Source organism: Lycorma delicatula, chromosome 8 (genome assembly GCF_047948215.1).
Source record: "Lycorma delicatula isolate Av1 chromosome 8, ASM4794821v1, whole genome shotgun sequence".
In the NCBI taxonomy this organism is placed as follows: Eukaryota; Metazoa; Arthropoda; class Insecta; order Hemiptera; family Fulgoridae; genus Lycorma; species Lycorma delicatula.
In genome coordinates, this window is record NC_134462.1 from 111,707,143 (window position 1) to 111,731,623 (window position 24,481).

Genomic DNA, 24,481 nt, shown 5'->3' on the forward strand with positions numbered 1-24,481 from the left:
ACTTTACAACTTAAAAAGCATATAAAAATTTATTTACACCACTTACATATTTGGTTAAGGTATCATTTCATGGCAAAACACATCAAGTTTCAACTCACATAGCTAATTAGTACCGAATTTGGCCACTAGTGTGTTAACAGTGATGTTAAAAATGGATCCATTTATTGGTGCGGACATGCTCGTAGTGTGTTTTGGTTTCACGATTTGCAGTCAGCAACTGCAGTTCAACATAATTTTTGTAGAGAATATTGTAGGAAGCTTGCTAGTAGCATACAACTTACTCACAGCACCAAACCTTCATTGAGACAGTTTATTCTGTTAAACGTACAAAATCACCAGGATGTGATGTCCATGCATCCCTTAAGCTGCTCTCAAATAACTCAAGAGAAAGTTTTTAATGTAGTTTGAAGAAATCAATTCAATGTGCGTACGTTAGACTGGCATTCCACAAACAACTGTTTGGCATGTATAATGTAAACAATTGCACCTGAAGCCATACAAACTAAACATGCTTCAACACATTACAAATGACAACAAAGTGGCTTGGCTACAGTTTTGTGTAGAAATGCCATTACTATCAGTACGACAGGGCATCAGCTCACTGCCTACTGTCTAGAAGTCTGAGATTTTCTTGATACTGATTCCCAGGTTGGTGGATTGGTCATGAAGGTCCAATGGCATGACCCCTTGCTTCCCAGATTTGACCCCACTTGATTTTTTTCTTGAGGGTTCATTAAAGATTGGGTTTATGTACCACCTGTGCCTGCCGACCTTATTAGCTGACTTTGAACTAATGCCGCAGCTGAAGAGGTAATGCCCGATTTGGTGGCTACAGTCTGGAATGAAATCGACTTCAGGCGGGATGTATGTTGAATTACAAATGGAATCGATATCCAACCAAAGTAAATGTTGGGTGACAAACTTGATGTATTTTTCTATGAAATGAGACCTCATCCAAATCTATAAGTTGTATGTACCATTTAAAGTTGAGAAGTCCTTTTTGAATTACCTGGTATAACAATTACAGGAAAAAAAATAGTGGTGAACTTTATGCTTAATTTGTAAAAAAAGAATCACACACAGATAAGGAAATGAATCACAGAAAAGAATGATCAAAATAGAAAAATTACAATCTTTTTAACAAACCAATAATGTCATGAGTAAGTGGAGCTTCAAAAGAAGAAGATATTTTTATTAAAGACAAACTGTTTTCAAGGGGTAAATAGGCAGGACCATAATGATAAGGACATAAGTTCACTAGTATAGAAATAGAAATAACAAAATGGGGTTAGTACAGAGACCCTTACAAATTGAAGAAAAAACCAAGATGGGTAAAAAAAAATTTGTTAAGAAAAATCAAAATAAAGCAACAGAAAAACAAATTTAAAAATCTTAGACTTAAGTATAAGTAGAGGATGTTCTGAGGTTTCCCTGAAAATTATGTACAGTTTATCTTGAATGTTAGCAGCCGTATGAAGCTTGGCATTGTCATGAAGTGGAATCAATCTCTGATTCACTGATGGTACTTTTTGTTTCTGTAGGTGCTTTCACTTTAACCAAAAGCTGGTAGTATGCAGCATTCATACTGCAATATTCGAGAAGAAAATTAACAAACAATACGCCTCCTGATCTCAAAAGATAGTTGTAGGACTTTTCAGCTGATAGATAGTTTTTGCCTTTAAAGAATAAGGCTCTCCACCTGTACACCACTCCATACTTGCTGATTTTGACTCAGGAGCATACTGATGTAACAGTGTTTCACCACATGAGATTCAATGTAAAAAAAGATTATTTACAAATATCTATTTGTTGAAATCTATTCAGCGGCCTTTGGCAAATTTCCTGTCAAGAAATTCTGAGCCAAAGTTTTGAAACCCACTTCACACAGACTTTGTAGAATCCAAGGTGATCTGTGATAATGTAATAAGCACTTTCATGACCAATATCCACTTCCAAAGCAATTTTGTCAACAACAAGGTGATGATTGTCTTTAATGAGGTCACAGATCTATCAAATAGTGTCATCCATCACAGTTTTCCTGGAACACCTTTTGTGATCTATTTTCTACAGCTTCATGCCCTCTCATTTAAATTTGCTGGCCCGGTCGTAAACCTGGGTGTGTGATGTTATATTCCCTAACTACGCGTGCATACTAATCAAACTTTATTTTTTTGAAAATGATAATATGTTATGCAATCGACAATAGAATCTGCTGCTTTGTCAACTGATGCTACTGACCAGAGAAACTTGAATGCTAAGGCAGCTGGAGTATCCATCTGCACTAGCCCATTCATGTTTCTATACAAGCTATGAAGACAAAAGTCCAATTTATATTTGATTGACACACATAAAATATGGTAAAAAGGAATTTTACCACCTAAAAAGAACACTATAAAAAATCTATTCAAAATCAGACAAAAGCCTAATATTTCAGAAATTGAAAATTTTTACTATAGAAACTAGACAACTCATTAACTTGGAAGCCCAATGACAAAAGGATAATTTCAATCATGGGTGACTGGCAAAGGACGACTTCAATGAGGAGAGATGAAAGGATTTTAGTCTTAGTAACTGATTATTATTTTTTTAATGCAGAAACAAAGTTTTTCGTTTGCTTTGAAATGTTACATGTTATTATATATTATTTGTTAGTGGTTTTGTTTTTGAAAAAAACCCCCAAAAAACCATCTACAAATGCTGTTCAATTAGCAACTAATTAACAAACAAAAGTTTTTTTGATAACTTTTTTTTGTTTCTCGTCTAAATGGTTGATTTTAACTACTTTTTAACATTTCTGTTTTCAGTAAATACTGAAATTCCTATAAAATAAATTAAAAAATCACTTTTATACTTTTAAATTAGATTTAAATAAAATCGTATAATAATAAAACTAAAGTACCCTAAAAAATCAATAAGTGTAGTATGGATTATTATACAAATTATTTATTTAAAAGAATTATAGATATATCATAATGAAGTAACATTATATTATTGGTAAATTAAATATGACTCTACTTACACGAGCAGGTAATATCACTTTTAACAATTAATTAATGACAAGTAATTACAAATAAGATACAGAAAACATAAAAATAAAAAATTTATTTATTTATTCACTCTGGCAACAACAAGCTGACACACAATTAAATTAACCTCTCACTGTTCTTTTTTTTGTGATGAGAAATGAATTACATATAACTCATGAAAAATACCACCAAACTTGATAACATTCGAATCTGCAACTCTGCAAGGTACAATAATCATAAGCAGTAAATCATTTTAAAAAGTAGTAATAACTTTAAATAAAAGATAAAAGAAGTAATACAAAATTTTCATTAAGTAAAGTATAATATAATAAAGAAATCCTTACAAAACAATTAAGTCAAAGATTCCACTGGTAACATTGGACACAGCTGCAATCTCACTACGCATTGCTAAAATTAACCTTCTTCTAAAAACGAAGAAAGAAAAAATTCTGCTAAAATCTTTCAGCAACTGATTAATATTGAGTCATAAAGCAATTTTTAGCCTAACCCCATTTAGGCATTTGTCCATTATCAAGAATGTCTGATACCCTTAGCTTGGTTAAATAAATTAAAAATTTTGTGCTAAGCCTATAATTTCTGCTTTTCAGTTACCATTACTTTTACCTGAATGAAAACAAGTTTACACTCAAAAAAGTAATTACAAAAAATGTTATAATATGAAATCTAGACCTAGATTTTTGGAATGTAATCATTTAAATTTCATTTTTTATTTCAGTAAAAAAATATTTTTAGAGTGAACTCAATTACACTTAACTAAGAATTTTAGTTAAATTAAGAGTAGCAGATGAGACTTGACTAAAAAAAATCTGAATGATATTTTAAATTACTCCAAAGGATTAAATATTGTAGTGAGATTCTAATTACTTACAAGAGGCCAAGAATATATTGTTTTAAGGGGGAAGTCATTAAGATTGAAAAAATCTGTTCTTTAAATAGTTTTATAAAAGATGTATAAATGTGATTTTAAAGTAAATATCAGTTATATTACAAGTATAAAAAATAATAAATCTGAGAGTAATACCATTTTAAATAAAAAATAGAACACTTACTTGTGTATTAACAAGGCAACTAGATAAGGTGGACTGGGTAATATCAGCTTCCCAGTACATTGGTATGAAGGTCTAATATATAAAAAGCCACCATGATCACGGGAACCCAACAAATTTGTACAAAATGAAGGCGAAAATGATAATTCACTAACTGTATTACCTAAAAAAAAAAAAAATATATATATAAGAATTTAAAGATATAAAGAGGATATTTAATATGGTTTTTGTAAGAGAAACATTTTGTAAGCAAGTCTATTAAAAAAAAAACAAAAAAAAAACATATGTATTACAATTATTTGATTATACTGCTCTTAGTGTAATTAATACATTTTATAATATTGTTAATTTATTTAACTTTTTATGTTTGTAAAATGGTAAAGAAATAAGAAAATAAGACAATAAAAACTGACTGATGATAAATAAAATAGACTATTCTGAAACTAGGATATATTTTTTATTTTACTGATAAAACATTAATCGATAAAATAAAAAAAAGGTAATTTCTGTATTGTTTTTGGATAATAAAAATTAAAAAAAGCATTTAATTAAAGTCTGCTTACGTTGTAATGAGATTGTACTATTTTTTCAATTAATATTCAGCTTTTGTTTATTTCACAGGCAATGTTGTTGTTTTGTACAGCTTTTTTCTTTATTTTTTGTTTTTATATTTTAAAATTTAATTTTATATTTTCTAACTGCTAATGAAATTCATATTCATCAGCGGCATTAAGTAAATTACTTTTGATTGTTTTTTCAAAATTATTTTAATTTTAACTCCTGAAAGCTTATGAATTCAGAAAAAGTATTAGAAATTAGTCAAAAATGCTATGATCAAACTTTACTATGTCAGCAAAGAATTAAGAGATTTAGGTAGTTATTTGACTTCCGTGAAACTAATTAATAAGAACAAAAAAGAATTCTTTTTTTGTCTCAGGAAGAAAATTATGTGATTCTGATATTTTATATTATATATATTATATTATTATATATATTATATTTTTTCTCCTGAATTCAAATATGATATTGGCTTTTCCCCACCATTCAAGATTTCCGAGAGACACACATTTATAATTTCAAACATTTTAATATTAACTACACAATATTCAAACATCTGACTCACCTAGAAAGTAAGAAATGACGATTTTCTGCTATATTTTGTCTGTGGAGTGTTCCTCTTGATGGTCCAACAATAATCGATCAGCATATTAGAATTCCATTTGCCTCTTTTCCATAGCTGAAATCTCCTGATGAAAGTGTTCCCTGTACTCATTGCTCACTGCACCAAGATATTCCAAGAACAAATCTCAGTGCGAGTCCAGGAAGGGTACTTTTAAGGATATATTACAACCCAAATTTTTATAAGATGTTATAAGATCGTTAACAAGATCACAATAATTTTTTGTGTTTTAATTTCCCAAAAAACTCAGAGTAACATTTTTGAATGTTTGTCAAGCTGCTTTCTCCAGTGGATTCAATAGTTCCTCAAAACTTTTCATCATGCATAGTGATCATATTTGTAGACCCACAAATATTCCTTCTTTAATTTTTGCATCACTAATTTTAGGAAACTGCTGTTTTAAGTACATGAAACCAGAAGTATAACCATAGCCTTGATGAAATTCTTCATTAATCCTAGTTTTATATGCAACAGAGGTAGATACACATTTTTAGGATTACAAAATGGAACATGTTTCACATTTTTCTGTTCAGGAATGAGTGATTTGCATTTAGGCCATTCTTTTCTAATGAAATAGTTTTTTTTATCCATACTATCCCATTCACACAAAAAACAACAGTACTTTATGTAACCAAGCTGCAGACCAAGAATAAGTGCAATTACGTTCAAATCACCACAAATATTCCATTCATACATTGCATATTGAAGCTTTTCCAATATAAATTTAAAGTTTTCATGTTTCTTTCATGCAGGTACTGATTGGAATTTATTGCCATTATGCAGAAGCACAGCTTTAAACTAACTTTAGAGGAGTCAGTGAATAAGCGCCATTCTAATGGGTTATATTCATTACAAAGTGTCTCCATAAGAGAAGAAATGTCATTACAGAACACTAAACCATTTTCTATAGAAAAATAGTCTTTAAATTTAGAATGATGATTACAATATGTACATTTCTTTGTATTCTTTTGAAGAAGATTCCATTCCTTTTAGCCGGGTAGTAAGCATTTCAGACTGTTTTTTGAGTAACTTTACAACTTGTATGAGATTAAGATTTTTTTGAGTCAGTAAATGAGGCCTCAGATAAACTGCTTTGTTCAAAACTTTTATCACCATAATCTGTTTCTTTTTCTTCCTTATTTCCATCAGACTCTGTGCTCTCTTCATATAATGTCAGATGTTCTGGAGGCTTTGGTATTGGCAATTCTTCACAGTGAGCAACTGGTCACATTGCAGATTGTAAGTTGGGTACACCACTGTATGTTATGATTTTGACATAATCACTTTAATGTTTGTTAAACAGAAATAACAGTCGGAAGAGTGATATTTGGATTCCTTCCAAATCATAAGGATAGCAAATGGTATGTGACATTTTTCCAGACAGTGAGAAGCCTAGAAAACAATAAACAACAGATACGTGGGGCCCAGGCCCCTTGTTTGGTCCCTGACTTTACACCCAAAATAAAGTTCATAACACTTTTTTATTAATGGAGTAAGATTTCACCTTTGGGACTTGAGCATCACTTCACCACATACATAACAAAAACTGTTAGGATGATTTAAGCAAACTTAAAGCATTTTGTAATTAAAAGAAATAAAGTTTTATATGTTTAATACACAATAATTCAGGCACAGAAAGCACTCACAATGATGTGTTTACTGGTTCACTACTACATCACAACTGGCATTGTTCTGATGAATGTGTGCTACACTAGATCACGTCTGTACATGTCTATACACGTCTGAACTTGCACAACAGCAGCAACACTACTCTTTCAGTTAGCTCATCTGGTTCCGTCATGTTTATAATGCTCTAGAAGCTTTTACTTGACAATGGACAAATGGATGAAAAAACGTTTTTAATATTTAAAAAAATTAAAATAACAAAAAACTGTGGGTAATGGAGAAATCCCAAATACATATTTGAAAACAGATTAAAAAACGGCATTAAGTACACCTATTGGTACTCGTGAGACAAAAATCATGTTGACTAGTGAGTGTTAACTATCAAATTATTTTAATAAAACGGTCACTCTTATTTAAATGATGAATTTGTCGCAATAACAAAAACATTGAAAAATCAAATTAGAGAGAGTATTTTTATTATGTAATTAATTTTGTGTTACAATCAATATCAGATGATTTGATTAAAATTAAAGGAAGATAATTTCATGAAGGTAATTGAAATTTCATCATATCTACTTTGCAAAAAATTGTTAAGTCATGTTAGTTTTAGGGCTTTCATTTCATATATTATTGTTTGTTTGTTTTAAAAACAAGTTTTAAAAATGTTACATTAAAAAATTTAATCAATATTGAGGTAAAAAATAAACTAGCACTGACTAGTCCTTCTTACATATCTCAACTGGAAATTGTATGATAAAAAAAAAGAATGAGAATTTTAATTTTTACCAAAAAGAATTAATTTATTCTTCTACACTGATAATATCCTCTTTAAAGTTACACCCAAAGTTGCATCACACTTAAAGTCAGGGATCTTCTAATCCTCAAATCATTTTTTGATACAGCCTTTTTTAAGTTCACTTAAGGTGATTTTTCTTCTATACTTCATTTATCATTGATTTATTGCCTTTTTAATGTTCTCTTACTAAGTGGGAACAAGATAATGTCTCATTAAACATTAAACAACGTCTGAAGAATAAGGAGGCTGAGGCATCAGTATGGTATTAGTTTTGGCTAAAATCACAAATTAATAGTGAAGTGAGCTAGAAAATCCAAAAACTGTTTGCCCACATTTCTGGTTGTTTTCTTTGGACAGCCTCAAGTAAATGGGTAAAACTCCTAAGTAATACTGTTTGTTGACCATACCTTGTGGTAAGGATACATAACGGATGAATGACATCATTATAATAATAAAAACAATAAGGAGAACCTTAACATTTGATTGAACTTGGTGTGCTTTTTAGTCTTAGTTCTTTAGGAAATTTCCACTGGATGAGTAGACCTTCATTTCAATATAATATCCGTACACAAAAGTTTCATTACCTGTTATGACACATTTGAATAATTCTGAGTCATCAGCCATAACAGCTAACAATTGTTCTGTAATGCTGTTTTTGTCGACAAATCAGCAATTTGAGTAAACTTTGCTGTTACTCATTTTATACCCAAAATGCCAGTAGAAATAGTTTGACATGAGCAATAAGACTCCCACCTCTTCAGCGCAACTTCTCTAATATTGATTAGATGATTACTGATCACAATATCCTTTATTTTGTTATATTTTAATTGGTTGTTAATGTGATAGATAAGACCTCCAACCCTTTGTCATCTTCATAGCCCTCTTAAAAACAGTTTGTACTATTCATAAACTCTTGTTGTGATATAACAACCTCATCGAAAGTCTTTTCTAACTTCTACACTACTTTGCTACGCTTTATAGTATTTTTAACAGAAAATGTAATGCAAATCCTTCGTTCCATCACTTTCAAACAAAGTAAATTTCCATTCATAATAAAATACATCCTAATTACTCTGTTGCCAAATTTTAACCGTGTATTGAATATGACAGAAAATATACATTATGTTTTTGAGAAAATATATAAAAAAATGTTTTTGAGAAATTTTATACTCTATAGAGGTGTTGTAAAAGAATGTAAATTCTTGAATTTATTTCAAGTGTTTGAACCACAGACTAAGTCTTTCTGAGTTAATGTTTCATTACAAAACAGAATGAAATTTGAACACAATTAGTGTAGATCAAGTGTACAATTAATCAATATTTTCACTTATTTACTATCATTAGGCACCCTACCCTAATATATGTAAAATTTTATTTACTTGAGAGATGTATACCAAAAGCAGCTAGGAGGGAACAAGTCTGGAAGAATTCTAATTCAAAACGTGAGTGTAAAATCAAAGATGTTAGAAAAAAATCTGTTAGTATAATTACTTTTTCCTTACAGTTATCTATTAACATTATTATTGTAGAAAGCAGCGTGAGATTGAATCCAAAGGCAATCGAGAGGGAAAGTGATTTCTCTCATTACACATGAATTGGTGATGATACTAACTAATCAATTAAATTTCTATATTAATTATTGACATTAATGAAACAAATATAATAAAACTACTTAACATATTATATTTAAGGAATAGTTTAAAAGAACTGACCATTACAACTAAAATACCACATTTAAAGAACAATTTAAAAGAACTGATCCTAACAGCAATTACTATACCGATATTTTACAAACATAATCCTATAATTATTAAAATAAAAATATCAGAAAAGACTAAACTGACTTACCTTTGGAGGCATCCAGATACAACATGTTAATCAATAAAAATACATCTTTAGGAGGACAATTTTCTTCCGGTAAACATTCCAGTAGCAAAACTACTTCATCTTGTCCAACACAAGCCAAACCACTACTCGTAATACACCAACATTCTCTATTCACACAACAGTCCACTGTAAAAAAATCATTGAATTAATAAATGACATTCATCATCACTAAAACCTAAATAAAAAAAGGCTACAGTTTAACACTAAAATATCAAATCTGTGAACAGCAAATCTCACTCCATTTTATACTGAATTTAATAAACTGAGCTCTAAAATAAAACAGAATTAATAGAGTGAAAATTAAAATTAAGTTCAAAAAAGAATTGTTGATCATAAAAATTGATTGTGAAAGGTTTAACTAGTGCCAAAAACAGTCTTACCATAAAATAATTTTTTTACATAGACTATTTGAAATAACTTACATACATAATACAGGATCACCAAAGGGATTCCTCTAAAAAAATAGTAAAACATTGATCAGTCTATTTGGTGAAGGGTAAGTTTAGAAAATACAAAAAAAAAAGTATTACATATCTATTGAACTGAGAACCTTCCTTTTTTTGAAGTCTATTAAACAAGAAAACAAATGGAGAATGGCAAATTTTTTTTTGAATGGTTTAATAAAAAAGAAAAAGAAAAGAGGAAATAATACATCACAGCCAGTGATTTAGATAGTTTGTTGATGACATGTCTAACAACAAACAAATTAAGTATCCCTTTGGTAGAATTACCATCAAATAAACAAAAAAAATTCTAAAAGTACTATTAATGCTATAAGTAAAAATGGTATCATCTATGAAACTTGTGAGAACCCAACTCTTTTACGGTCATGTCATATCTTTTTATTAAAATAATCTAAACAATTCAATTCTCATTTCACATATTAACACTTAATGTATTAAACATAAAAGTTCATAATTTTAATAGGGATTATCCTAAGTGTGATAAAAATATTCATAAATTTATTGGTTTTTAAGAAACAAGACAGACAATCAATGCATTTACAACTACATAAAGTCTCTGATGAGATGTGAAAGAGAAAGGTTGTGTTAAATAGTGCTCCTGCATTAAGAGTGTGTTACTAGTGCTTGTGTGTTAGTGTTCTGCTTCGTTTCCAGCCCACCTGTGTCCCTGACCATGTGATGTCGGCTACATCCCGTTAGGATGCCTACCCAGGCCATTAGCCACATACCACTGCTATTGTCAACGATTGGATAAGTTTCAAAACTTTGTTTAAAAACTTTCTAATTGTATTTATTACTTTAAGTTAATATATTAGTGAATACTATTGAACTTTTACTAAATTAAAATTTTTAATTTTCTTAAATTAATTTATAAAATATAATAACTTTGTTATATTTTATTAAATTAATATTACTTAATTTAATTTAATTAATTAAGCAATTAAATTGGACTTTATGTAAATTAAATATAATATAATAAATAATTTTATTATATTATATTAAATTAGTTCTAGTTTTAATTTAATAACTTTATTAATTTAAATTTTAGCAGTACTCTTCGGATGATTCTTTCTTAATGGAAAGCTATCTAACCCGAACCCATTCTCCCCTCCCCCACCACATGTTCACCTTCCCTGGAGTATTCTGATGGTGGAGAGGATAACGATGTGGGAGCAAGAAAACTTTTAAATTGTGATCGGTAACAATAGGTGATCAACCCTCCGAGGAGCTGAACACTATGAGGGGCAGCTCTGAAACGGCAGCTGCCACCATGGAGGTTGGCGATGGAATTTCCTCGCAACCTCCGGTCACTTGGCGGCCTATCATGTTGGACTGCCCTAAGGAGTGGCCATCGCTGGTGAGAGCAATCTCTGCCGTTGTAAGAGGGCGCCTGGTAGCCAAAACTACTGGGCTCTCTGTAAGGCTGCAACTAAGCAGCAAAGTCGACTTCAGGGAAGTGCAGTTTTCTGCATTCTGAGGGAGTTGCCTTTCACTCCCTTACGGATGCCCCGTCTGGGGCATCCCTTATGGGGTTACTCCGGTAGAGGTGATCAGAAGAGCTGATCTCGCTCGATTATGAGGCAGTTTCAGTTAAAACATGCGACAGAAGGGAGACCCCCCATGTGCCTCGTCACCTTAAAAAGAACGCCAGCCAAAAGGGGCATCTACGACCTGGAAAACTTATTCTACTGTAGAATTAAGGTGACCGCATTTGTGTCTTGAGGGGTCCGCCCCAATGCCACAGATGCCAAAAGTTCGGCCACTCGTCGAACTATTGCCATAGGGCACAGCTCTGCGTGAAATGTGGTGGAGACCATGACATGGCAATGTGTCTGAAGCCGCAAGGAGCCTGCCTTATGTGCAAACTGTAAGGGGTCGCACCTGGCCAATTACAGGAGCTATCCTTATTATAAGGCTGAACAAGCAAAAGGGCACCCAGAAAACATCCGCCGTTACTGACGGACGTACCTGGGCACGAGTTGCCTGACGGGGAAAACTGAACCCCCAGTCGCAGGTAGTTTCACCAGCAGCAATGGTGACAGTGGGAAAAGGGGAATCACCTACCCGCACATCACCCAAGACTAAACTAGCAGTAGTTACAAAAAAAGGTGGAAGCAAAAGAGCCGAACAAGCCTGCACCACAGGAAAAAAAGGTGCCAAACCCACGATGTCTGGCAGACCAACCAATGTTCCAGAAGCCCCATGCTTTGGTCATGATTGAAACGATAGAGGACCTCAGCTCAGATCACTCTCCTGTCTTATTGGAGTTGGGCCAAGCCCCCCAACTATATCCAAAAGGTCAGCGAATTGGAAAAGGTTCTATGAAACTCTCCAACAGGATTACAGGCCAACACATCCTGAACTTCTGACCACACTGGAGGAAATTGACAACACGGTCAAACACGTCACATCGTCAATGACCAAGGCTCTGTCAAACAGCTCTACAGAGAAGACCTCGAGGCCTATCCATAATATTCTCCTACCTCACATCTTTGACGCTGTAGCAGAGAAGCGCCAACTGAGGAGGAGATACCGAATCACCCTGTCCCCCCCCATGATAAAAGCGCTTTTTATATTCAAACGGACAGAATGAAACAGCTGCTGGCACAACATTGAGAGGATATGTGGAACGAATACCTCATCTCAGTTTCAGACGACCACTCCTTGGTGTTCAGGCTAAACAAAAAACTACAAGGAAAGAAGCCCCACCACCTGGTTGTGGGGCAACAAGGCCTTCTGGCATATTCAGAGGCGGACAAGGCAGATGTTTTCGCCGACACCCTGGAAAAACAATTTACTCCAAACCCCCCTCCCGCCACAAATGACGACCACACAACCAAGTTGAAGTCCTTTCTTGTAGATTATTTAGTGGAGGATGCCCCACTAGAAATAGACCAAGTAACTGAGGCGGAGGTTTCCGCAGCAATCAAAGCCACAAGCCCCGACAAGGCTTGGTGTTGATGGGATCAGTGCCTGTGCATTTCAAAATGTTCCACCCGCTTTTATAGCGACCATAACAATATTCATTGTACGTTGGATATTTTCTTAATTGGGGTATGCCTACCCAAACCTGGGAAAAGTCTGCTCTTTCCACAGAATTACAGACCGATCTCCTTATTACCAGCGTTGTCAAAGCTATTCAAAAGGATTTTCCTGGAGAGACTTCGATGATATTTGGGAAAAGAAGTATGGCCTGAGCAATTTGGGTTTAGGGAGGGCCACTCGACGACCCTCCAACTGGTTAAAATAATCAACAGTCTTGTCAGAGGCCTAAATAGAAAAGTGGTAACTGCAACCGTGTTTATAGATGTGGCTAAAGCCTTTGACAAAGTTTGGCATAGCGGCTTACTATATAAACTTGCGCATACGACCGTATATTTGTCACTATGTCAAATTGATATGGTCTTATTTACTAGACCGACAATTTATTGTACGCATAAGGGCAACAATCTCCTACATAAGAGACATAGCCACTGGAGTCCCCCAAGGAGCAGTGCTTTTGTCGTTCTTGTACATGGCCTACATCAACGATATGCCGCTGTCGGAAAGAGTCAAAACAGCTCTATACGCAGACGACATGGCATATTATGAATCCAGAAGTGTAGATTACACGATCGAGAGACTCCAAAGGCAACTGGATCTAGTAGAGCCATGGCTCGATATGTGGAGAATCAAGGTCAACGGTGAAAAATCGGTGGCAGTGATGTTCACATACAAGACACATTCTCCAGCAAGGCAGCTGGAAATCTCAGAAGAGAAAATCCCCTTTGGGAAAACAGTCAATCGGGAATAGTCCTGGATATAAACAGCTTACCTTAGTAGAACATGTTAAATATGTGAATCAAAGGGCAAAGGCCTCACACTATACCCAGTACTGAACAGTGCCAGCCCAAATCCAATGGCAACCAAACTGCTCATTTTTTTGCTATATGTCCTGCCGATTCTAACATATGCTTACCCGGCATGGGGAGTTTTGTTTAACTCCATGCTTCAAAAGAAATTAAAGCCGTCCAAAACATAGTGTTGCAGACAATATTTGGAGCACCGTGGTTTGTCAGAAACGCCTTTCTTCACCACGATGCGAGACTACACACCGTATCTGAGGTGGGGGTGGTGCAGGCACGCAGACTGTTCATGAGATGGCCGTGTTGAGACACGGCCACCTCTGGGACATCTGCTGAGAGGACCTTGTTCCACAGGGTATAAGAAAACAGCCTCACGCCGTTTTAGACAAACCACCATGAAGAGGCGGTATGGGAGTCAAAAAATGTCAAACCAAGCTTAGGAGCCTCTATATCGCATAACCTATAAATGGAAACCGTGCGAAAATTCCAGCTGCAAAAGTGACCATTTTCATAATTAAATTTTGTTAAAACTATAAAAACCTAGACAACACCCCACACCGTCCCACGAAGAGACCACAATTTAATTCAGTCAGCATATTCGACTCCCTCCAGAAAAGGGGGAATGTACATTGCTCCCTCCAAATAACTAGGCCCCCAGTAGGCATATTCCTGCTAGCCCATATGGTGCTGGTACTGAAAGGGCATCAGCGGATGAACTGAAGGCAAATCACGCCGGGAGTACTAGGCTCAAAAGCTTGGTCTCCCAGTCTGACCCACTAAATAGATTTCACGCTGATCCATACGGATAGGAACGGAAATTACCAAATCTGTCCATAAATAAAACTTATAATTTATAACCGCCGCTAAATAACCCATGAAACCCGGCCAATAATACAGCAGCAAGGGACATTGTCCAGGCTCTGTGATCTGTAGGGTGAAATATTGAAACTCCCACCATTCTTGCGTTCTAACTACATAAAAAAAATCATGTGATCCATTTACACTGGATTTAATTATAAATAATTTTTTTCTTATTTTATTTATATTATGAAGTAAAAAAAATTAGCCATTATTCTGCATGAGAAAAAGATCACATAATATTATTATTATATCGTGTGTGTAAAATTAGTCTTAATTTTTCTAGTTATCATATACTGAATACTTTATATTGATTTTTATGCATAACATTGTCAAATTTCACTAAAAACATATAAACTTATACACAAAATTACATCTGACATGGTAAATTAAACTCCGAAAGAAAATAAACTAATAATAAAAGCACATCAGAGAAAGTTTAACATAATCACAAAATTGCTGGTCTTTTCATTTTCATAGCATGCATAAAGAATCTTCTTTACAACTATAATGACATCCAAGTGTTCTAAAGGAAAATTGCAATATATTGTATGCAGAAACAAGTGCTTGTGATAAACACAAATATTAAGAACAAAAGGGATACTTAATAAAATCTTATAAATAACATGGTAACTGTGAGATTGTCCCTATTGCAGCTATGTTTGTCACTATTAGGGTTAAACCTATAAAAATAAATTTTTTATTTATCATAACCAAATATATATTACAAATAAAGCATTATTTTGTAAAGAAATAATACTTTCTGTAAGTAAACATAGAGTAAGGTTTTTTAAAAGATTTACATGGTTTGATAACATTAATACTTACACATAACTCTTTTGATGAGTACAAACAAATTACAATTTATGGCAAATTTAATAGGCTTTTCATCGTTCAATGTTATTCCATTGGTGGCCACACTCTCAAATTGTGAATAAATAGTTTCACCTTGCACTCGCTCAACAACAGGAGGCAAGCACTTTGTATTAGTATCATTGTTCTCTCCGGCTGGAATGAAACTTTGCGTTACAGGATCCAATGGCCTGCGTCCATTGGCTCCAGTAACCACTCGGCTCACACCAACACTGCAGCTGGTAACTGTACCACCTTAAAAACAACAAAAGACTGATTAAGTATATTAGCATAGCATCTAGATATGATAATACAGCAGACACCTAAAATATGCAAAATAATTACTACGTTTTATAATAAATAAATATATATATATATATATATATAGTTAAATCGGTTCCGGAACCGATTTAAACTTTCTCCATACTTAAAATCTCAATTAAGAAAATCGGTTTGCGCCTCCACGTTGGTTCGTCTGGATAACCAGTTAGAAACGTGGAGATTTCTACTGGTGAACTAAATCGGAATCACCTCTCTGTATCACATCCAGAGTTGTAACTCGGGAATTTATTCCCACCCAAGGCTGACTTGCCTTTGAAAGTCAAATATGGAAGGTCTTTTAAAAAAAAATCCACCGTCTGGTAAATACCAGAGAAGGCTGCACTCGGATCCGGTGGGCAGCTGCTTAAAAGATAACAATGAATCGGAGCGTTTGGAAACACCCAAAAACAACACAACTTCAAAATTGAGGATAAGACACAAGCAAATAAACTACATTGCCACTCACAACATTAATTCTCTAACTCAACCCGGCAAACTAAAAACTCTAACAGACATAATGGACAAACAAAATATCCTAATCGCAGGACTTCAAGAAATGAGAAACACCGATCGAGAGCCGTTTGAATCTCAGGGTTACAGAATTTACAAAGGAATCCCCGGGAAACGTGTGATGAAGAATTGCCCACAGTTCGGAACAGGATTTGCAATCAATCTTAAAATAATTGACTCAGTCGTAGAATTTAAGTCTTACTCCCCCAGGATTTCAACCTTAACCCTAAAATCAGCCAATAAATTCTACACCATAATAAATGTCCATGCTCCCACCAATGACAAAAACAATCTTAAAAAAGATAGAGAAGAGATGGACAAATTCTGGGAACTTCTTGACCAAACTGCAAACAACATAAATAAGACCCACACCAAGATTTTAATAGGGGACTTTAATGCCCAACTTGGTAAAGAACGAAGATATCCTGATATTATCGGAAAATGGCCTGCCCAAAAGAAAACTAACAAGAACGGCCAAAGAATTGTCAAATTTTGCAGAAACCATAATATGATCTCAAAATCCACCTATTTTATGAGAAAACCAAACAAATTGAAGACTTGGAAACACCGAGATTGGAAAAAAGGGGAATGGCAACTCGATCATGTTTGCATGGACCGGAATTATCACAAGGAGGAGATTTATAATGTAAAAGTCTTGAGAGGAACAGATACTGGATCGGACCATTACTTAATTAAAGTTAAAATAAAATTCACCCTGCATAAAAAGAAAAAATCACAACCTAAAAACAAAAGAGCTTATGATCCACATAAATTAATAAACAATGCCATCTTTGAAGAAACAACAAAAAATATCAAATTAACTAATAATTTAAAAGAACTGACATCCCAACTGAAAGAAATAGCTGAAGAACTAGCCCCTATAAACCCAAGAAAAAAACACCAATGGTGGAATGAAGAATGTGGCAAAGCAGTCAAAGACCGACACCGGGCTTGGATCAACCACCAAACCCAGAAAACTGAAGAATCTAACCATGAATTCACCAAACAAAGGAAAATAACTCAGAAAATTATAAGAGGAACCAAACGACAAGCCCAAAAAAACTTTATTCAGCAAATAGAAGAAAGTTCCAAGAAAACTAACTTCCAAGACTATTATAAAATTTTTGGTCAGGCTCTTCAAAGATATGAACCACCCACCCTTATGCTGAGAGGAAAAAAAGGAAATATGTCCCACACCAATAAAGAAAATGCTGAAATTTTGGCAGAAACCTTCAATAGACTCCTCAACTGTGACGACCCCCCAGAGCTTTTTGAGATTGACACTGAAACTCCAGTTAAAACTTCACCAGTAAATATCAACCCGCCAACAATTCAAGAAGTTCTCGCAGCCTTAAATGAAATAAAAAACTACAAAGCAAGCGGAGAAGATCAGCTTTTCGCAGAACTCTGGAAACACTCATCAGTTTATTCAGTCAAAACTTCCCTACATCTATGCCTCGTGAAAATATGGAATGAAGAAAAACTTCCAGAACACTGGACCACAGTCCTCATTCATCCATTACATAAGAAAGGGGATAAAACTAATCCGGAAAACTACAGAGGCATATCTCTCCTGGATTGCACATACAAAATCCTGTCGAGAATCATATACAACCGATGCAAAGACCAACTTGAACTGGAACTTGGGGAATACCAAGGGGGATTTAGGCCATGGAGAGGTTGCCCGGAGCAAATAATATCCCTAAAACTTATGATGGACTTATATAAAAGACGGAAAAAACAACTAATAATCACCTTCGTCGACTTTAAAAGGGCCTATGATTGTATACACCGACCATCCATGCTGAATATTCTGAGAAACCTGGGCCTTCACCCTAAACTCGTAAACATGATAAAATTAACTTTAACCAATACCCAGTCCAGAGTGAAATTCAGAGCTGAACTCTCTCAACCCTTCTACATAAAAACTGGATTGAGGCAAGGAGACGGCCTCTCACCACTCCTTTTTAACTACGCCCTCGAATTTGTCATGAGAAAATGGTATGAAATAAATCCCAAAAATATAAAAATGGGTACTAAGAAAAACTCCATCACATTAAATTGCCTAGGATTTGCAGATGACCTCGCTCTTTTAGCAAATAATATTCAAGAAGCCAAAACACAAATCATGAGCCTTCAAAACCTAGCACAAAAGATAGGGCTTCATATCTGTTTCGAAAAAACTGAACTAATGGCAATAGATCCTCTGGTAATAGAGCACATTACGGTAAACAATCAGAAAATTAAAATAGTAAAACAATTTAAATATCTAGGGGAAATAATAACTTATAATTTAAATGAAAAAGTGACATGGCAAAACAGGACAAATAAAATGATTAAATCCCAAAAATGAACTTGGTCAACATATAACAAAAAATGCCTTTCTGCTAAAACAAAACTTAAACATTATAAAACTGTAGTACAGCCAGAAGTCACCTACGGAAGCGAGACCCTTTTCAAAATCACTCAGAAAAACCGAATTGAAAAAATTCTGAAAATAGAGAGGAGAATTGTCAGAACGTGTATCAATAAAAAACACCAAAAGAAGGCCAATGGTGGATTGTGCCAAATGAGGTGGTGTATCGAGAAATAGAGCCTGTTACTGATACTATGCGGAAAAAAAGAATCTCTTTCTTTGGTCATCTCATAAGGACACCGGAAACAAGACTGTCAAGAAATATCATTGAAAAGCTCTGGTTCCAAAAGCTAGAAGTAGGATGGATCAAAGAAATTAGAGAAGATATGAAAGAATTGGGAATTTCCCTGACTGACCTACAGAATAAAACTGGAAAAATTACAAAGCTAAAAGATAAAAGCATTAGATTTAAACAAAAGACAAACAAATGACAAAATACAACGAAGAGGGTGTTTGCGGACGAAGAAAAGAAAGCAAGATCTGAACGGATGAAGAAATACTGGGCAGCTCGGAAGAGTAAAATAATACGCTTTTCTCAGAAAAGATCCAACTAAAATTGACTTAAGTGGTCCCATGCTGGCCGTAAAAGCATAATAATAATAATATAGTGAACATTAAATGTGAAATGATGAGGATTTTTTAAAGGTTAAGAAATAAAGAACACTATGCAGAATAAAATTATAATTATACAGAATGTGAATAAAAAGATATTAAGAAACTCAGAAAATGTCTAGGACTGAAAGACACCTCTATCAGTGAGCTCTGGCTTATTTTTGTATTATTCAGTTCATTTATTAATATAAGTTACACTTTAAATAATATGTCAAATAATAAAAAAAATAATATCTCCTTCAGAAGATGGAAAGTATGAAATACACGTTTTTATAAATACTTTGTTTTTGAGTGAATGTTACAGTATTTTGTGTGTAAATGTTTAGTATATGTCAAACAGAGATGCATGCTAATTTTAATTGTTCATTTTTAAATGACAAGAAATTGAATCAGTTTTTAACTGTTATGTCAATAAGAGATTTCAATAAATTTTCTGAAGGGAAAACAGATATATATACTAAATAAATAAATTATCTACAGCAGTTGCAAATTAATCTGAACACAGAGAATTACTTTTGTTTATTTCTATAATGTGGATGCACTTCTTGACCACACCCATTCTTTAAGTTATGTGAGGTTATTGTTCTTTGGTTATTTAGCATTTTTTATGTTATAATTAGTATTTTGTGAAAGTTTATTTCAATCTTTAATACAAAATCATATTTTCATAATTTTTGTTCTGTACATCTTAAATATATAATAATGGATATAACTCCAAGAAAGCGTTCAAAAATTGTTTCTCTGCTGAGGTTACCAGTATGACACAACAAATAGTTTCTGAGTATATGTTGGACTAAAAATAGTGAATGCTATTTTAAAACAATTTAAAGAAACTAAACTAGTTCCTTTTCACCTCAAAGGAAAGGTAAATGTGGCTGTAAAAAACCACCCAACACAGGATCAGTTATTAGTGAGAGAAAATGACCACTTAATCCAAAATTATCTGCTGCGGAATTAAATCGAAAATTAGCAGCCAGTGGAACAGAACTACATGTGACAGCTGTTAGATGTTGGCTTCTGGCAGCTGGACTGAAAACTAGTCAGCCAGCTAAAAAGCAGCTTTTAACAACATCAATGTGCAAAAAAGGCTCTTCCAGGCCAAAGCACATGCTAACTAGACCAAAAAAGACTGGTAAAATTTTGTTTTCTGAGTCACATTTTTATGTTCAAGGGCAAAATGTTCCATAAGTTAGAAAAGCATCAGATGAAAATATATTACTGACTCGTGTCCAACAATCGATTAAACATCCCCGGAAAAAATGTTTTGGGATTGTTTCACATTTGAAGACCCTTGTTCATTATTTCCACCAGACTGTATGTCAAAAAGAGATGGGTTATCAAGATTCTGAAGGAAAGTGTTGTGACACAACTTCAAAACAAATTCCCACAAGCCAATGGAGTGTTCCAACAAGATTTGGCCTCCATTCCGTACTGCCAAAAAGTGGAAAACATTTTCGAAGAACAAACTATTAAAGAGTTCCCGTGGCTAGACAACTCCTTAGACTTAAACCCACATGAAAGGCTTTGGGCAATAGTACAAAAATGTCCCTCAAAAATGAATTATACAACAAAAATTGTGCAACACACTTGTTGAGTTGATGCCAAATTGTATTAAGTGATTAAGAATCAAGGAGGGCATATTAATTACTAGTTATTGATAAATTGTACAGGTATGATTTTTTTTTCTAAAAAAAAGTTACTTTTTATTGAATAACATGTGCGTTATTAATGTGATCAAATTAATTTACATGCTACTGTATTTATCAAAACTGTCTAAAATAAACAAGTCCAATCAGAATAAACAATTTAGATTAAAAATGGATGCAATTAAAAAATAAGAGGTTTGCAATATTTATCCACTTAATATAAAGGTAAATACACACACACACTTATACTAACAAAATAAATAAATGAAAATACAAAGATAGGGTGAAAAGTTCCAGGTCTGAATACAAAAACAACATTTTTCTGGGTACATTTTGATTTATTTTTTTAGTATTATTCTTTTTTTTTTATCCACCATTAAGGTTTATATATTTAGCCCAGCATACCACAAGAGTGCTTATGCCAGTTCAGTATGTTAATTTATCAAACTCCTTAAAATAACCATCAACAGTGGGCAATAATTTCATTGGTTGAAAATCTCTTACCTCCAAGCTATTTTTTTAGGTTAGGTAACAAGTGATAAATCACTGAGAGCCAGATCAGGTGTATGCGGAGGGTGCTGCAGCAATTCGAACCATAATTCATTCATTTTTGCCACTGCAGTGACTCAAGTGTGACTTGGAGGAACTACTTGTCTTGATGAAAAAGCATTTTTTTTTGCCAAAAATGCAAAATGTTTTTCGTTAATTTCATCATTGAGATGCTAGAACAGGGTCACAATAATATTCACAATCTATTGTTTCACATTTTGGTATGTTTATTGTTTCACAATCCAAAAAATAGTTGCCATAACTTTTTCACATGAAAAGTTATTTTTACTTTTTTTGGAGCAGGATGACCTTTTCAACCATTATTTTGATTGCTGCTTTGTCTTAGGAGTGAAGTAAATGAACCCAAATCCATCAACCATCACAAATTTACATAAAAATTCCTCTGGATTGCACCAAAGAGCGAAAGACAATCACTTGAAATGTTTTTTCAGCTGGGCATGAGCAAACACATATTCCATCTAGTGCCTAGCTTGTTCATGCAAAATATTGCGTTCACATTCTGTTGACATGTCAGCAGACTCTGATAACTAGTTCACTATCACTCATCGATCTGCCAAAATGATTATGCACTATTTCTATCATTTCTGGCATAATCACTTCAAAAGGATGTCCATTGTGGTTCATTGCTAGTGCACGTTCGATCCATTTTAAGACAGTGCCAGAAGAATCAGCAGAAAGTACAAAGATGAGAGACTGGGAGAAATTTAAAAATTATACAAAAACCTAAAAGTTGAACTGGAAATTGGAGGTGGAAATGGAACAAGAGACTTGCCTCAGGAACACATCCTTATCAAAATGAGTAAAATGTTTTGATAATAAAACAAGCTAGCTATTAACCCAACACAACAATCTTTAAAAAATATTTATATTAGTTCTTTTGGCTCTATCTACCATGCTCATTAGTTATCTCCATTATTAAATAGGAGTGAAAAAATCTGATCAGGTAATAACATTATCAAAAAAAAACAAAAAAACAACAAATATGTAATTGAATTCCATACATACCAGGAGGTGTGCCAACTCTTTTAGTTAAACGGCTTGGTCGTCTAAATGGTAATCTAGGTTCTCCTGAACCATCCAGTTCTGTCAGATCACCTCCTGGCCTTATTCCATCACTAAACATAACTTGTTTTGCAACCTCTGATTTTACTCTACCTAAAAAAAAGAAAAAAAAAATTAACTAAAAAAAATTACTTTTTATAATGACAGAATTAAAGAGCAATAAATAATAAACCAGCTAAATCAATAAATATGATTTATACAACAATTTTCACTCTTCCTTTTTATATTATATTTATAAATAAAAAGTAATTAATGTTTATATTATTAAAAAAATTGCTCAATTCTCTCGCTATATTTTACATTATATAAAACAAAAAAGATTTAATGTTTATTAAGAGTATTAAATGTTACATGTATGTAATAATTTCTGTAAAACGAGACAGATTTTATTAAAGGTTGATTTTTTAAAATTGCAAAGATCTACTGCTGTTTTATACAAAAAAAAAAAAAAAGGATAAATTATTTTACAATAAATTTAAAATTGCTTTAACATGATTTCAGCATTTTAATAATTCTATTTACATTAATCACTCACTACACCTACACATGCAAGCAACATATACAAATACATTCTCTTTTTAAGTGTAAACTGATACATTTTTTACGTAATGAGATTTAAAGGTTTATTTAATTAAAGAAGAACAAAAAAGAATTATAACTGAAAGGATATCACAAACAAAAAGTCTTCAACTGCACACAAACAAGAAGAGTTGAATGTTTTTTAATACCTCATTTTTACTTCCTTGTACGAAGTAAAGGAAGTAAAAAAGTAAATTTCAGTTTACAGATTTCAATGGAAATATCCATTCTGACTAGTTTTGGCGTGAGATCAGTACGTATCTTGCATAACTCAAAAATTATTAGCTGTAGAATGTTGAAATTTTATATTTAGGAATGTTGTACCATCTAGTTATGCACCTCTCCTTTTGATTGCAATTGACTGGGCCAAAAATGTGTATACAGTCAGACCTCTAAATAAAGCAGGGTTTCTGTTTTGAAACATTTGGATTTTGGACTTTCTTAACTGCGGTAATAAGCCCTCATTGAGAGCTTTTCAATGATATACCATAGGTAGTACTTATTTTCAATGGTTCCACAGTTATAGCCAAATCAAATTTTAATTCATGAAATATTTGGATCTTACAATAGGAAGACACATCAGTTTGAATATGACTTTATATACATATATATATATTTTTAACTTTTTTTTTCCTTTAATTTAAATATATTGATTTATAAATAATTAACCTCTGATTATAAAAAAAATTAAGAATAAATAACACTTCAATAATAACAATACAAAAAAATAATTCAAACATTTTTACAATCAGAGGTTAATAATTATTAATAAATCAATATATTTAAATTTAAAAAAAAATGTATATGAAGTTGGATTCGAACAGATGTATGCATGGTTGCAGATCATGTTCACACTTGCACCACATATCTACTTGAGCGATGTGAAACAAGATTAATTATAAGTAATATAAACTGCTAAGGAAATTTTTAGGGCCATTTTTCTTTAGCATAACTGAATATTGTGTGTTAGTACTTTGTGATGAACACACATAAACAGTGTACTATTCACACACGCAATATGGTTCAAATCGGTGTCCTGAAGTCTGTGCCTTCCGCTTGTTAGCTACAGTCATATGGATCTTAGGTGCCTTATACTGATTTAACATTTTATATAAAAAGGTCACTACAGTTATTTTCTTTCAGAATTAGAAATAATTTGCTTAT

General features: G+C 33.1%; 1 protein-coding gene across 4 annotated transcripts in view; it reads right to left on the minus strand.

The window, feature by feature from the left end:
- Positions 1-24,481, minus strand: part of Sara (Smad anchor for receptor activation) — an 88,749-nt gene that overhangs the window by 36,724 nt on the left and 27,544 nt on the right. For all 4 annotated transcript variants that reach the window (XM_075373278.1, XM_075373277.1, XM_075373276.1 and 1 more), the window contains exons 7-10: positions 22,682-22,831; positions 15,578-15,856; positions 9,544-9,708; positions 4,097-4,256 (exon numbers count right to left, since the gene is read on the minus strand). In XM_075373278.1, coding sequence (XP_075229393.1) covers positions 4,097-4,256; positions 9,544-9,708; positions 15,578-15,856; positions 22,682-22,831 — 754 coding nt within the window. The remainder of the gene's footprint in view (positions 1-4,096; positions 4,257-9,543; positions 9,709-15,577; positions 15,857-22,681; positions 22,832-24,481) is intronic.